At 44.0% G+C, this 15,707-nt stretch overlaps 1 protein-coding gene across 1 annotated transcript; it reads right to left on the bottom strand.

Annotated features, from left to right (window-relative positions):
• Positions 1-12,273: 12,273 nt before the first annotated feature.
• Smim23 (small integral membrane protein 23) lies at positions 12,274-15,322 on the bottom strand. The gene is made up of 4 exons (XM_051181564.1): positions 15,233-15,322; positions 13,048-13,099; positions 12,803-12,870; positions 12,274-12,581 (listed from the first exon to the last, which is right to left on the bottom strand). Exons 1-4 carry the CDS (start codon positions 15,320-15,322, stop codon positions 12,369-12,371), a joined length of 423 nt encoding a protein of 140 aa, XP_051037521.1. The 3' UTR covers positions 12,274-12,368.
• Between the last annotated feature and the right edge of the window lie 385 nt (positions 15,323-15,707).

Here is a 15,707-nt window from a genome sequence, read left to right as displayed (position 1 = left end):
ATTTCATTTTCCCCACCTCTGTTTCTTGGCTTCTCCAGAGCAAGGCAGGGAGAAGGGGCAGGGAACATGGTTTCCACTTGGCTGTATATGTGCACTACATGTAGTAGCATGCAATGAATATTTATGCCTTATAAATTTAATTGATGTATGATTACTCAACACTAAAATGCAAATTTGTAAGAGAGAAAGGAGCTTATCTTGGCCAGGCTGAATGGAAAGGAGAACCTGGAGAATGCCAGCTTCCGTAAGGGCTCCAATCCCAAGCAGGCTTGAAATGCACCTTCCACTTGCAGGTGGGGGCTGCTAACAATGATGGAACCATTTGTGCCTCAGTTTCCACCTCATGAACTGGAAATATCACTAACACTTGACCAGACCCCTGTCATAGCACCATGGTACAGGAAACAGCCTCTGAATGCTAGCCACCCCAGTCTGATGGTCTTTGGCACTACATTCATCCATGCCCAGAACCTCATCCAGGGCAATGGTTCTCAACCTGTGTGACACGACCCCTTTTGGGGTTAAACTTCCCTTTCATAAGGGTTGCCTAAGACCATACACAAACTACACAGATATTTACATTATGACTCACAACAGTAACAAAATTATAGTTATGAAGTGGCAAGAAAATAATTTTCTGGTTGGGGGTCACCACAGCCCGAGGAACTGTATTAAAGGGTCACAGCATTAGGAAGGTTGAGAACCACTGTTCTAAAGTATCAGAGTCTCATTCTTTTCAAAGATGCATTAATGTGTCTACATGTGAGTATGTGCACCATGTGTATGTGGCTGCCCATGGAGGCCAGAAGAGGGCATCAGATCCTTGGAACAGGAGTCACAGGTATTTTCGAGCTGCCTGGTGTGGTGCTGGGAGCTGCTCTGCCAGAACAGCAAAAGTTCTTAACAGCTGAGCCATCTCTCCAGCCCTAGACTCACATTCTTAAAGAAAGCACTATCTGAGGGATTGCAGTTTTCCTCATTATGTAAGTCAAAGGAATAAAAAAAAGAAAAAAGAAAAAAGTAGCCCATCCTAAACAAGAAAACTCCAGACTATCTGATGCTAGCTAAATAGAAGAGCTGAACGGATGGTAGAGAGGGTTGCCTAAAGTATCTGCTAAGTGAAGAGAGGGGAGACTCCATCAGTTGAAGCTAATTAAAAGATTTTAATTATATGTGATGCTGACCTCATGTTCCAGATTCCTGAGACAAAGAAAAGAATGTAGGTAATTGGGGAGCCTTGACATTTCTCCCACTGACCGCTTTCAACCCAGTGAGACCAAACACATCTCTTCCATTGCTCCACTGCACTGAGGTCAGGAACTCAGATCATGGCTCAGTTTAGGAGCAGAAGAAAGCAAGTCCCAAGGTCTGGGGAGGAGCCCTGTGCACCCAACTCCCTCGCTCCTTCTTAGATCATCCTGCTATTGTCCTCTCACATGGTCCTGCCAGGTACTCCCCATTGCACAGCATCCACTCAGTTCTTCGCTTTCTTCCCTGGAAATTGTGGCTGCTCGATCTACAGTTTTCTTGTTTGTTATCTCTGAAATTACTTTGTCTTTTATTTCTCATTAGCCTGTGAATGTGACTCTCTCTCTCTCTCTCTCTCTCTCTCTCTCTCTGTGTGTGTGTGTGTGTGTGTGTGTGTGTGTGTGTGTGTGTGTGTGAATACATGGGCCTGCGTGCTTGTGTAGGCCTGAGGTTCACTCTGGGCATGAAGAATCTTCCCTGATTGCTCTTCACCTTATTTACCGAAACAATCCCTCAGTTGTACCCAGAGCTCCTGGGCACAGCTAGTCTGACTAACCAGGTTGCTGTATGACTCCCACTTTCTCCCACTACATGACAGACACTGGGTTTACTTCAAGGGACCACGAGGTCACTTTACAGTGTGTAAATTATATTTTTCATACCCAGGAGCAGAGGGCCAACATTGAAAGGATCAACAATTATTGCTGTGGCTTATTCATTTTTAATTGAAAATAATTTATTTTTCATACAGTATATCCTGATCGTGGTTTCCCCTCCCTTATCTCCTATGAGATCCTTCCCATCTCCTCACTTATCCAAGTTCCTCCTTCCTTGCTTGCTTTCTTCCTTCTAAAACAAACAGGCCAATAAACAAACCAGAATAAAACAGCATAAGCAATCAAACAGAAAAAAAAACAGTAATAATTATGTAAATTATTCTATTATTAATAAAAACTTGGGATCAGATGTGGGGTTAAAACCTGATTGATCAAAGAAGTGGCAGGAAAGCAACCAGTATCACGGTTAAATAAGAATCAAGATAAACAAATAGGCCAAATAGATGTTTATTCAGGGAGAAATAACTTACAACCTAGACAGATGAGCACCAGGAAATTCAACCCGATCCTCTCCTGTCCGAGTCATGCCAGCAAGAGAGCCTTTTCTGGCCCCCTCCGACCTCCTTCCACAGGTCACTCCGCCCATGGCTCCACCCCCAATGGGCGTGGTCAGTGCCACAGACAGACTATCTCACTACAATTCCCCTTTTAGTCTAAAGAAAAGATTTAGGCTTAATACAAAACTATATACAAAACAGTGAATAACAAGTGTGCTCTAAGAAAAGGAAAATCGAGAACAAAATGACCTACATATCTAGTCCTAGGGTGAGGGCATAATGGAGTTTACAATAGAGTTGTCCTAAGCTGGAAAACGTAAGTCTAGTACCTAATATATCTAACTAGGAAGAGAGAATAATAGTTGTGATAGTTTAATCTTCAACCTCATCAAGACCTGAGAAGGAAATTAACAATACTAGAGTAGACAGGAAATGTGGATGGACAACTTCCAAAAGGTGCAGCAAGGACAGAAACAGCAAGCCACCTGAGCAGTCACCCTAGGTCTCACAGCAACGTTGGTACACCCAGATTTGGGCTAAGGCCAAGAGAACTTGACAGACCACAACAACAGCAGGGAGGTAGAATGGCTGTCTTACCCTGACTTGGCAAGGTCAAGCAGCCTTCTATATTTGTCTCCTGCAAGCACATAGGACTGCATGTCCAAATTAGTGGTCAAGGTGGGGGCAATTCTTTGCCCAACAGGCCATTAGCTGAGGCGAGAATGAACTCCAGCAGGAGCAACAACAGTGTCCAACATATTTTCGGGAAAGTGCACGGTGCTGTCAGGAGCAACAGTGTCTCATGTCAATGGGGTACTAATATTAAAACATTTAAATGCCATGTTCTGCATGTCTATGAAGTGATTGAAGATTAAGCATCTATATCTGACTAATCTCATAGGTACAGGAAATATGAGTGAAGATAATCTGTAATACTCAGGAACTTTGCTAAAAAGACTGATTAAAACTTCCCTGAGTAAAGCAGGAACAAATACTTAAACAATATAACTATTTACATATACATACATGTAAATCCTTAAAATAGAGGTAGAGTGTAAGTGTCAAGACAAGAGGTAGAACTATAAAGGGCAGCAAGATAAATATCCCAAATTGTATCATTATACAAAATGTCTTGAATACAAGAAAAGTATACATACATAGAATATGGTAAAAATAATGTGCATAAAACATTGTAAGTGGAAAGATTTAACACAATATAACAAAATATAAACTTAATTTTACATAGCTTACCACATAAGAATACATAACAATGTAAGTTGTAAAATACTATCTCATTCTTACTGAAATTCTCAAGAAAATAGGCTAATCTACCTATATCCCATCTAAACCATACCTTTCCCAACCATTCCCTATTCCTGTCTAAAAGATAAACCCGAGTGTAAGCATCACCCAATCCCAAATAACTAAAACCAACCCAAAGACGATGACTATTATCCCAAAATTCCAAGGGTAGGGAAAGGGGGCGTCATTATCTTAAGATTACTTTTGTTGAAATGGGACGATGATTGCTCCAATGGATCCTATAGGAAGAAAATTTTTAGCAACCAAATTTCTCAACAGAACTGGCTGTGACATATGTAGCTAGTCACTGTGTGGCAGAAAATTCTTGACTGTGGTTTTATTTGAAACTCTGGCCAGGGTGTAATAAAAGGGTGCACCATACAGCCCGAGTCATGCCAGCAAGAGAGCCTTTCCTGGCTCCCCTCCGACCTCCTTCCACAGGTCACTCCACCCATGGCTCCACCCCCAATGGGCGTGGTCAGTGCCACAGACAGACTATCTCACTACAAACCAGTGATGGTCTTCCTGTTCCCTTCCTTGATCCAAAAGGCTAAACATCTTTCTAAGCCCCTCCCTACTACTTCCCAAGTATCTCTATATATCCTCTGTCCTCCAAAAACTCCATAACTGATTTTGGTCAACTAGTAGCTAGCTCCACCCTCTAATACAAGGTAAATAGAGTGGCAGTTTGAACAATTCTAAAACACACACACATACACCACTCCAAATCATAAAAACACAAAATAAGAAACCATAATAGATAAGCAAAAGATAAGATTTAAAAAAATCCCCCCAAGAGGAGAGGAAAGCACATGTGACTAGGAAGATTGAGTCAGGCTAGGAATAGAAGGCAAGAGAGAGAGAGGAGAGAGAGAGAGAGAGAGAGAGAGAGAGAGAGAGAGAGAGAGAGAGAGAGAGAGAGAGAGAGAGAACAAACATAAAAGAGGGAGCAATTATTGGTTTGAAGAGAAAACTGAACCTAAAGAAAGGTCTAGAGACCTACAAGACTGCTGCCAACTAACAATTTGAGCAACCGTGAAAAGGTTCCCATAAATGCCCTTCCTGGATTGTGAGATCAACAATTAAATTATCCACCATCATGGAGCCCTCATCTAGTACCTGTTGGAAACAGAAGCAAACACCTGTAACTAAATACTGAGTCGAACTAGAATCCAGATGCAGAAGGAGAGGACAAGACCAGGTTGCAGAAACACATAGAAACAGCTGACCTGAACAAGGAGGAGCTAATAGGCCCCCATACTGATAGGTGGGAATCCAGCATGGGACTAACTCAGACCCCCTGAATATGGGTCTCAGCTAGAAGGACTGAGCAGTCTAAGGGACATCAGACAGTGGAACCAGGATGTATTCCTGGTGCACAAAAGGACCTTGTTGACACATCTCCCATGGAGGGATACTACCTTAACCTAGAGACAGGAGAGAAGTCCTAGTCCCTACTTCAAATGATTTGACAGATTTACGTGACCCCACCTGGATGGCATTGCCCTACATGTGGAATTGGGGTGGGGGGATGGGAGGGGAGGGTGGTCAGGGTGCATGTGAGGGGGGAGAGAGGGAAGGAGGAAGAGAGAGAGAGGGAGCTGGGATCAACATGTAAAATAAATAATAATAATAAAAAAGAGAAAATAAATAAATTAATTAATTAAAAATCCCCCCAAAAATCTTTAACACACACACACACATACACACACACACACACACACACACACACACACACACACACACACACCAATCTCAAAAATATATCATTGAGTTCATTTTGTGTTGGCTATTTTCTGCTGGGCATGAGGCCTCTCCTTAAGGGTGGTTTGCATACCCAGTGAAGCTTCATTGGAGAAAACTAGTTTTTTTCTTTGCAAGTGGTTGTCAATTGGGTAGCTTCTGGATTAGGGTTGGGGTTTGTGTCCACTTCCCTCCTCAGCTTTGGGACCCAGTCTGGGTTGGGCCTGTGAAGGCCCTGAGCATGCTGTCTCAGTCTCTAAGTTCATATGTGCATCAGTCCTGTCTAGAAGACATTGTTTCCTTGGAACCATCCATCACCTCTTGCTGTTAAAAATCTTCCCATCTCCTCTTCCACAAGGTTCCCTGATCCCTGAGGGGACTGTTTGATTAAGACAACCCATTTAGGACTGAGGGTTCCAAGGTCTCTCTTTGTAGGTCTTTGTATCAGTTCCCATTTTCTACAGGAGGGAAACTTCTCTGATTGTTACTTGGTGCCTTTGAGGTAGGTCATCCATTCACTTAAATGACATTGGTGTATAAGCACCTTCTACCTTACTGCATCTAGGCTGTGCCCTGCTCTAAGTTACTGCAGATCTTACCAAATAGTATCCCTCTGACTTCTGTGTCTCAGACAACTCCATTTTTTCCAGCAGCTTTTGACTCCATTCTGAGGATGGAGGATGACTCTGCAGTGGTGTGCTGTATGTTTTATACATGACACGAACTAAAGTCATTTGAGAGGAGGAAGCCTCAATTAAGAAAATTCCTCCATGAGATTGCAGGCAAGCCTATAGGATATTTTCTTAATTAGTGATTGATGGGGGAGGACCCAACCCAAGGTGGGTGGTGCCATCCCTGAACTGGTGGTCTTGGGTTCTATAAGAAAGTAAGCTGAGCAAGCCATGGGGAGCAAGCCAGTAGAAGCACCCCTCCATGGGCTCAACATCAGCTCCTGCCTCCAGGTTACTGCCCTGTTTGAGTTCCTGTTCTGACTCTCTGTGATGATGAGCGATGCTGTGGAAGTGGAAACCAAATGAACCCTTTCCTCCCCAATTAGGTTTTTGATCATGGTGTTTCCTCACAGTAATAGAAACCCTAACAAAACTAAGTTGGTACCAGGAGTAGGGTATCACTGTGACAGACCTGACCACATTGTTTTGGGGAGAATTATGGAAGGGCTTTGGAATTTGTGCAAGAAGTGTTAAATGCTTGGTGAACTGTTCTTTAGGAGCTTGAAGATAAGAATATTGAGAGCATTGCAGAAGATGGAGGCCTGGCTTATGACATTTCAGGGGGGAAATTTACTCTATTGTGGCCATTTGCTATTTTGAATTAAGATTCTGTAGTTCTTTTAGCTAGGGCTGAAGAATCAGCTCTGATGATCAAAATACAAGAACTGCTTTGCTGGGATACTTGATGTTTATTGGCTGGAGCTGGGAAATTACTGATTAAGAAGAGACCAGCATCACTGAGGTGAAATCTTCTGGGAAGTGTTTCCTGAGAGTCAGCACACAGAAGCTGTGTTCCAGAGGTGGCCATGGTTGTACTTTGTGTTGACAATAGGACTTGGTAATATGTAGGCATCACCCAAGTTGTACTGGGTTTGAAGGCATGAAGGGGTCATGGAGAGCAGCTGAGGCTTGGCACTGTGAGAGTCCAGGAGAGGCCATTGGTGAAGGTGCAGCCTCAGTGGCAGTTGAAGGCCCAGGATTGAAGGGCACATGGAGAAGTTGAGGGTTGGCACCATGAAGAGAGCCTATGAGAGGCTATTGGTGAAAGTGCAGCCCAGTTGCAGCAGAAGACCCCAGCATTTTGGAGACACCAGAATCATGGGAAGCCCACCAAGAACAGCTGTAGCAGTGGAGTGGGGCCAGCTCGAACCTCGAAGACAGCTGTGTGTGCTGCAGAAGGCAGAGTTGAAGTGACTCCAGCTCCTTGGGGGAGCCCAGAAGATCATGAGTGAGTCCCACATAACTGGATGTGGACTTATTTATTATGCTGTTGGAGTTGCCCCGATTCTTCCCTCTTGAAGTGAGAAGGCATTTAATTTAATTTTGATTTTTATTGGAGCCCACAGCTGAAAACTTTGAATTTTTAAGAGATTTTAGATTTTAAAATGGATTGAATTTGTAAAGACTATGGGACTTTTATAGTTGGGAATTTAAAGTGAGATTTTGGGGGTGAATGATAAAGGAAAGGTTGTCACTTAATGGTGATGAGTTATGTGTCAAGCTGACAATGGGTCAATCGTACTGGGTAGTTATATGTTGACACAAACTAAAGTCATCTGAGAGGAGGGAACCTCATTAAGAAAATGTCTCTATCTGGTCAAGCTGTAGGCAAATTTGTAGGGCAGTGGTTCTCAATGTTCCTAATGCTGTGATCCTTTAATACAGTTCCTCACATTGTGATGAACCCCAACCATGAAATTATTTTCATTGCTACTTCATGACTAGCTTTGTTACTATTATGACTCACAACGCAAATATCTGGGTTTTCCAATGGTCTTAGTTGATCCCCGTGAAAGGGTTGTTCAATGACCCTCTCCCCCACATACACACCAAAGGGCCAAGACTTGCAAGTTGAGAACCACAGCTGTACAGAATTTTCTTAATTAGTGATTGATGGGGAAGGACCCAGTTCAAGGTGCGTGGTGTCATCCTTGTGCTGGTGGTCCTGGGTTCTGTATGAAAACAGGCTGAGCAAGCCATGAGGTACAAGATGGTAAGCAGTACCCCTCTATGGGCTCTGCATCAGCTCCTGCTTCCAGGTTCCTGCCCTGTTTGAGTTCCTGTCCTGAACTCCCTGTGATGATGAGCAGTGCTGTGGAAGTGGAAGCCAAATAAACCCTTTCCTCTCCACTTTGCTTTTTCATCACTGCAATAGAAACCCCGACTAAGACCAGTGGGTAGACGCATGACTGGCATCATCTGTTGTGCATCACCCATGCAGGGCAGACTGATAAGTGATTTATTCCTGGGAGGAAAATAAATATACATTTATCGGTGTGAATTGAGACTGTATGGGCACATGTGAATATTAAAACCACATCAGGGAAAGGGTGTAACTCTGTGTTCTGGATCCCTTAAAAAGGTGGACACCTAGTACTGTAATGACAAAGGACCCTACCAACCTGTCAAGGGAGTGACAGAGAGCTCCCGACTGTCCCAAGACTTCAGCTTAGCTCAGTTCAGCTCATTGTTGGTGCAGTCTATTTGAATTTCTGTCTGCCTGTCTGAACCTGCTGTCTGTCTCCCCATTCATTCCTTTGTCTTGACTCGGTCCTAACGTTTCGCCTCTGTAGCTGGACTCAGCTCTGCAGCTCTGCTCAAACCCAAGACCCCCTCAGCCTGACTCCACAAGGGAGACCCCACACAGCCCTTGCCTTTCTGTCAGCTTCCTAGCTTTGGCCTCTGGACTCTGCGTCTCTGAAACTCCTCGACTACCTAGCCCTTCATAGCCACTCTACAGTTTCATACACAGGTGTATATCAATGAGTTTACTGCGATAGGTGGAGTATAATCTGAGAGTTAATATTAGCAATTAAGCTTGGGGGAAAAAAGAGCCATGTTTGCCATGGCTGGGGCCATCAAGGAGAGGGGGACAATATGGCAAACTGCTGCCACCTTTGGGGCTTCTTTACTCTCTCTGTCTCTCTGTCCTCTCTCTCTGTCTCTCTGTCTCTCTGTCCTCTCTCTCTGTCTCTCTGTGTGCGTGTGTGTGAATAAATTCTGACACTGGAAAGAAGCATTCGTCTCTTTCTGATGTAGCACACTCATGGAAGCTCTGGAAGCTTGCTGGGCCCTGATCCTCATATAGCATTTGTCTCACTGTGTCTGCAGCCCTGGTAGTGACTCTCAGGTTGGTTGACCATCTTGGACGTCAGGTTGTCATGGCAGATATCAGTCCCTGAACGGAGAAGAATGGCCTCAGACTGTTTCTTTTGTCAGTCAGCTCTTTCTAAAGTACAAGGGCCCCTCAGTATCCACAGGGGACTGATTTTAGAATTCCCAGATCCCAAAGCCTGAGGATTTTCAGGTCCCTTATGTAAAGTAGGTCCAGTGTAAGTAATCTAAGCTACCCATCCCTGTTTTCAGTCATCTCTAGATGGCTTTCTATACCAATACAAAGGGAACAAGTGTGAATAGCTATCATATGGCGCTATTTAGAGGACGAGGACAGGGCTGTGTCCACAACCGTTATATTGATTTTCTTTAATTCATGGACCAGAGCCTCTGTGGGTAGGTGAGTTGGCTGTACTTTGGTCCTCTCTGTCCCTTTGTCCTCCCTGTCAACTAGATCAAAGGCGGCCACCACAGTATCAGTCCAAAGGCAGGCTGGTATGTAAGACTGGCTCACTCACCCACTACCTATCCTCTCAGAATTTCACCTGGGATACATGGACGGAGCCACATGGTCAGTAGGGATCAGAGGCAGTGGCAAAGGGAGCAGAGAGCCAACAGTCAGAGGCTGAGGCAGAGTGCTGAGCTAAAGAAAGCTTAAAGCAGGAAGAGTTGGGACAGACACTAGAGGAACAGAAAGCAGAGAGAGGCTGAGGTAAAGGCGGCATGGTGGGGAGGCTCCAAGAGTGCCTACTACTGGATCCATTGGAACCATCTTGAGTTCTTGAAGACCTTCCTGCTCCAGGTTCCCAACCCCTATGACATGCTATGCTCTGGAGCACCTAGAAACAAATGCACGCGCGCGCACGTACACACACACACACACACACACACACACACACACACACACACACACACAAGAACATATTCTATAAATACATACAATTATCTAGATACTGGGAACTATAAATATTTTGGGTATGGATATTTTCTGAATTATGGAATATTTGCATTACCTAAGGAGATGACTTAAGGATGGGGCACTAGCTAAACACACAATTAATTTGTGAATTGTGAGCAAAAACATATAGCCTGAGGGTCACTTAATGCGGAATTTCTAAGGTTCCGTGTTCCTCATGAGGACAGATGTGACCCTTTACCTGTGGCTGTGTCAGTGCCCAGAAAGGCCCAGATAAGGGAATGTTCAAATTCAGAAATAATCTGGTTGGATAACAGACAATATAACACAACACACAATATAACACAAAATACCTGGATTATGTAATGTAAATACATCTAAAGTGACAGACAAATATGAGCATATGCACATATGTGTTGCAGATACGGTCAGATTTCTACTCAGATGGAGACTTGAGTGTAAAGTGTGTGGTTGAGATTAGGCTTGAGAGTCTTTTAAAGCCCCTGCAGGGAGCATGCTTTGGTAGAGCGACATCCCTGGACGGTAATGTGCAGCTATGCATGCTAGTGGGACCAATCCCTTCCCAGAGAATGCTCACTAAATAAGTGCAAATGAGGAAACACAGACTCTGGCTCCAAGTCCCTGCCAGACACCCAAAGTGAAAACATCGTGATCGTAACTCGCAAGACTTTCCATCCCCAATGGCAATTGATTAATTCCCCTGGGCAAACCAACTGCGGTGCCATTCCCTGGATGACAGCTGTCTGCCGGGATTATTAATTGGAATCCTTATGATTTCCCAAAGAGTTGAGGAGTTTTTAACAATTGGCACACATGTGGCAACTGTATTAAAATAGGAAAACAAAAATCACAGAAAGAGGACTTAGAATAGCCCAGGACAGCAAGGCAGACATAATTCCAATTAGAAGCAACCAATGCTTCAGTTTCCTGGAGGTAAAGGGAAGGGGGAATCCTGGGTAAAAACAAAGGCTGTTTTGATCTTCTAAACTGAAAGAGAGGGGTTTTCAAGTCTCCACTGCCCGAGGAGGTTTCATCATCGTTGTCCTGCCAGTTTTGTTTCTTACACTAGATTCTGATTGTTTTCTGCTCCCGAGTTCCTGTGCCTGTTCAGGAACTCTTGTCAACAACAGCACTAACAGGACACGTGCGCCACGCCCACCTACTTGGCACTACACCATGGCTTGTGGCAGGCTTCTTCATATCAGGTGGAAGAAGATGTGTCAGTTCACTCAGGCATCCAGAGCAAAAAATCTCTTAGTCTGGAAGTTCATATGCAATAGTGGTGTATTGCCCACAGCACCTGTGATGCAATGCCTGTTGAGACTCATTGTTGCACATACACACATATATAGATCTGAGCACCCTTGTGAACACACACATGAACATTCAGGTACATGTGAATACACATAGGAATATGTATTCATGCATGGACACACATGTGAGCATGTGCATATATACATACATGAACATATATGACTATACACACATATAAACATGCATGTGAATCTGCATACATGCAATACATATATACATACTTTTTTTTAAAGGGAGAAATTAAGAGAGATTAAGGAAATTTGCCCAGTGTCTCCTGTGAGTGGAAAAGAAAAAATGGGCTCAAAGTCCCTGGGTGCTGCACTGGTCTGGTGGGATGGTCTCCCACCCACAGTCCCTCTGCCCCCATTGTTCCCCAGTGCTCATGAACACGAGCAATGAGTAGTACACTTATTTGTATATATGTTTCTCTTATTGGTTGATGAATAAAACACTGATTGGCCAGTAACCAGGTAGGAAATATAGGCGGGGCTATCAGACAAGGAGAGTGCTGGGAGAGGACCCAGGGAGAGGTCCAAGCGATGCCATGTAGTTGCTGAAGGAGTAACATGCTGGATTACAGGTAAGCCACAGCCTTGTGGAAACACTTAGATGAATAGTTATGGGTTAATGATTAAGAGAGAGCTAGCCAGTAAAAGCCTCAGCCATCAGACAAACAGTTTAATAATTAATGTAAGTCGCTGTGCGCTTATTTGGGGCTAATTGGCTGTGGAACCAGGGCAGAACAGAAACTGTGTTTACACTTATCCTCTCAACCACTTTATTTTCTCAAGCCTGCCTGGAGCAGCAAGTGTCAGGGCCCAATTATAACCTCCTCTTCTGATCCCCAGGTCCCAGCATCTGCCCTTCACAAATGACCCTTGTGGGCGGAGCAGGGGTCTTCTGGGTGTGGCTCTCCCAGAAGTGCATCAAGCCAGAATTCCAGGTCACGCACCAGCTGTTCCAGCTCTCTTACTTCTTTCTCTAGCTTCTCCAAAAAATCATGCAAGTTTATCTTCAGCCACTTCCTGAGGGTCCTTATTGGCTCTTTAGCGGGTTCATAGGTCTGATACTCAAAGCCCTGAAAGTCAAATGCCAAAATTGCGTCTTCAGACTTTTCAGGAGGGTTTCTTGTTTGACAAAGTTTCCTATGCCTTTGCAAATGCTGCCCATTCTGCCTGGATTTCTCCACCCTACCTTCTCCACCTGACTAGCTCCTATTTATCCTTCCCAAACTAGATAGCTGATAACACCTCCTCTGAGAAGCCTTCCTGAGCCCCTTAGCACATCTCTGAGTGTCACCTGGGATGCCACAGGATTCTGAGCATGGCTGCAGTCCCTGATCCTTTCCGATACTTCCCAGCCGTTTCCTGAAACCAGCATAGATAGATACTATCTCTTAACAAACAGTCCAAATAAGTGTGATTGGTCTCTGCAGTGGGAGGGGAAGTAGGAATGGGCAGGGTGTGGGTCACCTCACAGGCACTCCTCCTTCCACCCCACTCTCTGGATTTGGCTTCTCCTTTCTTGTGTTCCAGAATACTCACCTGATATCCCTGTGCCCAGGTATAGCACCAAGACAAGCAGTGCTAACAGTGTCTGCAACGAGAAGAGGAGGAAGAAGGCAGGAAGGTGCATTCCTGGATGCAGAAGGCTCCATACCCCTGACAGGAGTTCTGTCATGGGGGAGCTGTCAGTCATTTGTAGATGTTTCCCATGATCTAAGTCACATGCGCTTCCAGCTGTTGCAGAAACAGATGGCAGGGCAATGCCTTGATATGTATGTCTTCCTCTTCCTCCTTTTCCACTCTGCTGTCCTTCTGAATCACTTAAAATTTTTATTCCATTTGAACCATGGGAGGCTCCAAGTTTACGGAGGTGTAGTTCATATACAACAAAATGCATACACATTTTAAACGCACACAGTCTCATCAGTTTTGACAAGTGTCTACACGTGACCTCAATGAAGTTCTAACCCTTTCTGCCATCTTGAAAGGTCCCCCATGCCTCTCTCAGTCAGTCCACTGGGGCATGTTGTGTCCATTTGTGAGTTTTGCGGAAATGAGTCAATAATGCCTTTCATATAAGGTTTGTGATGTGGCTCCATGTTTTTGTGTGTTCAGCTTTATTGATGAGCGTGTTGCATGAGCCTAACACAATTAATCCCTACCTTCTAGTGAGTTGTTTACCATTTGAGGTGGTCATGTACTCAGGTCTTTGAATATGCATGTGCCCTGTCTTTGTGAGGACATGTTTCTCATTTCTGCTGGGTGACTCCTCAGACATGGGGTGTATGTATGCTTAATTCTAGAACAATATGCAGGACTGTTTCTCAAGCTGTTTATTCCACTTCGTCCCATCAGCCAGTCGGAGAATTCCTTTTGTTCTCTATCTTTTTCTTAGTATTGCTAACCTTAATTTTAGGCATTCTATTGCTATTATATAGAGGCATCTCAATCTATTTTTATAAGTGTTTTCCAAATGATCAACGAGGTTCAGCATTTTTGATTTTTAAAGACTTTTTATGCATATAATTGTCCTGCCTGCAACTATGTATGTGCAAACACGTGCATGCCTGATATTGGCAGAGGTCAGAAGAGGGCTTCAGAACCCCTGCAACTGGAGTTACCATGAATGGTTGTTAGCTGCCATGCAGGTGCTAAGAGCAACAAGTTCCCTTAGCTGCTGAGCCATCCCTCCAACACGGAGGTTTTGCATCTCATTGTGGCTTTTCTGGTGACTATTAATCAACATATCTTCTTTATGCCTATTGAAGTCATTTGCTCATTTTTTATTGGATTGTCTATTTTCTGATTAAGTTGTCAAGTTCTTTGAATGCTTTGGATCTAAGTAGTTGGAAAAATATTCACTGTGCATATTTTATCAACTCTGCAGCTTATCTTTTCATTTTTAATGTCAGTATGTTTTGAAAAAATGAACTAGTGTGCTTTTCATGTAAAGTCTGTAACATGTCTCTTCTAAAATTTGATTTTTTTCTTTTCTTCTAAATGTCTTACTGTTTTACATTAATTGTTTATATTTATGTGTATGATCCATTTTAGAGAAAACCTTGCATACAATGTAAAATATGGCTGGAGAGTTTTGAAAACATAGATATCCAGTTCTACAATTATTTTCAGGGCTTTTCCTCACTAAATTATATTGAAGCCTTTGATGTGTCATGTTGGTGTTCCTGGGTTCTGTTGCTTTATTATTCTGTACATCTATTTAGTCAATGCTAAGTCTGTATGAGTCCCTTTCTGATAGCCAACATGCTATACTAGCACCACCATGTCACCATACCACAGACTAGAGGCTTTGAACAGTAGACACAGATTTTCTATCGTTTATGCTGTTGGATGCAGCTCCTCTCCTGTGCATTCAGGTGTCACCTCTCACCATGTCCTCAGATGGCTTCTCCTCTGGCCCATGTGCTCCTTTCTGTCTCTTCTGATAAGGGTACAGCCTGGCCCATGAGACCAGAGACTTAACAGTAGTCACCCCCTTAGAAGCCTTGTCTACAAGTTGAGTCATACTTTAATGTATGAATCTTGAGACAAAGTTCCATTTCCAAATGAGACGCTGACACTCTCTCTTGTTTGGTATAAATGAGAATGAAGAGAGAATGTGAGGACTATGGGAAGGGATGCTTGAGTCCCTGTGGTGGGTTGCAGGGGAGTTGGATCTGAAGTAGGGAGGGACAGGAGGAAACAGCAAGCACCCTGGTCTTACCTGCTTCCTGTCATCACTGTGGCTGCTCCTTCTCTGTTCAAGCAGCTCAGCTGCTCCCTGTCCTCTGCCACCCATCTTATGGATTGCCATGTTTCTGTCTGCTAAGAGTCAGACTGCTTTGGTGGATGGAAGTACTTTCAGTGGACAGGCAGGTAGGTGCCTCCCCTCCCCCACTCCTTGTCACTAGCCAAGCATGAGTTCTGATGTCACAGAAGGCAGAAGACAGCAAAGCCCACCACTCTGAATCTTACCACTGCCTCTCATATTACAAACACACACACAAACACACACACACACAAAACACACACACACACACATGCACACACATGTACACACAGGCACACACGCACACACATGCATGCATGTATACACACACATCACACGTGCACACACACACACATGCATACACACATGCATATATACACATGCCCACCACTCTGAGTCTTACTGCCCCTCATGTTATAAACACACACAC

Source organism: Phodopus roborovskii, unplaced genomic scaffold (assembly GCF_943737965.1).
Source record: "Phodopus roborovskii unplaced genomic scaffold, PHOROB, whole genome shotgun sequence".
Taxonomy (NCBI): domain Eukaryota; kingdom Metazoa; phylum Chordata; class Mammalia; order Rodentia; family Cricetidae; genus Phodopus; species Phodopus roborovskii.
This window is presented reverse-complemented; position numbering and strand designations above follow the sequence as displayed.

Bases quoted from the DNA above. Each gene is read 5' to 3' on its own strand.
- Smim23 (XM_051181564.1), bottom strand. From the start codon at position 15,322: ATGGCAATCCATAAGATGGGTGGCAGAGGACAGGGAGCAGCTGAGCTG. The intron at 13,100-15,232 runs GTAAGACCAGGG...TTCTCGTTGCAG, and splicing joins ACAGTGATGACAGGAAGCAG to ACACTGTTAGCACTGCTTGT. The intron at 12,582-12,802 runs GTGACACTCAGA...TTTGACTTTCAG, and splicing joins AGAATCCTGTGGCATCCCAG to GGCTTTGAGTATCAGACCTA.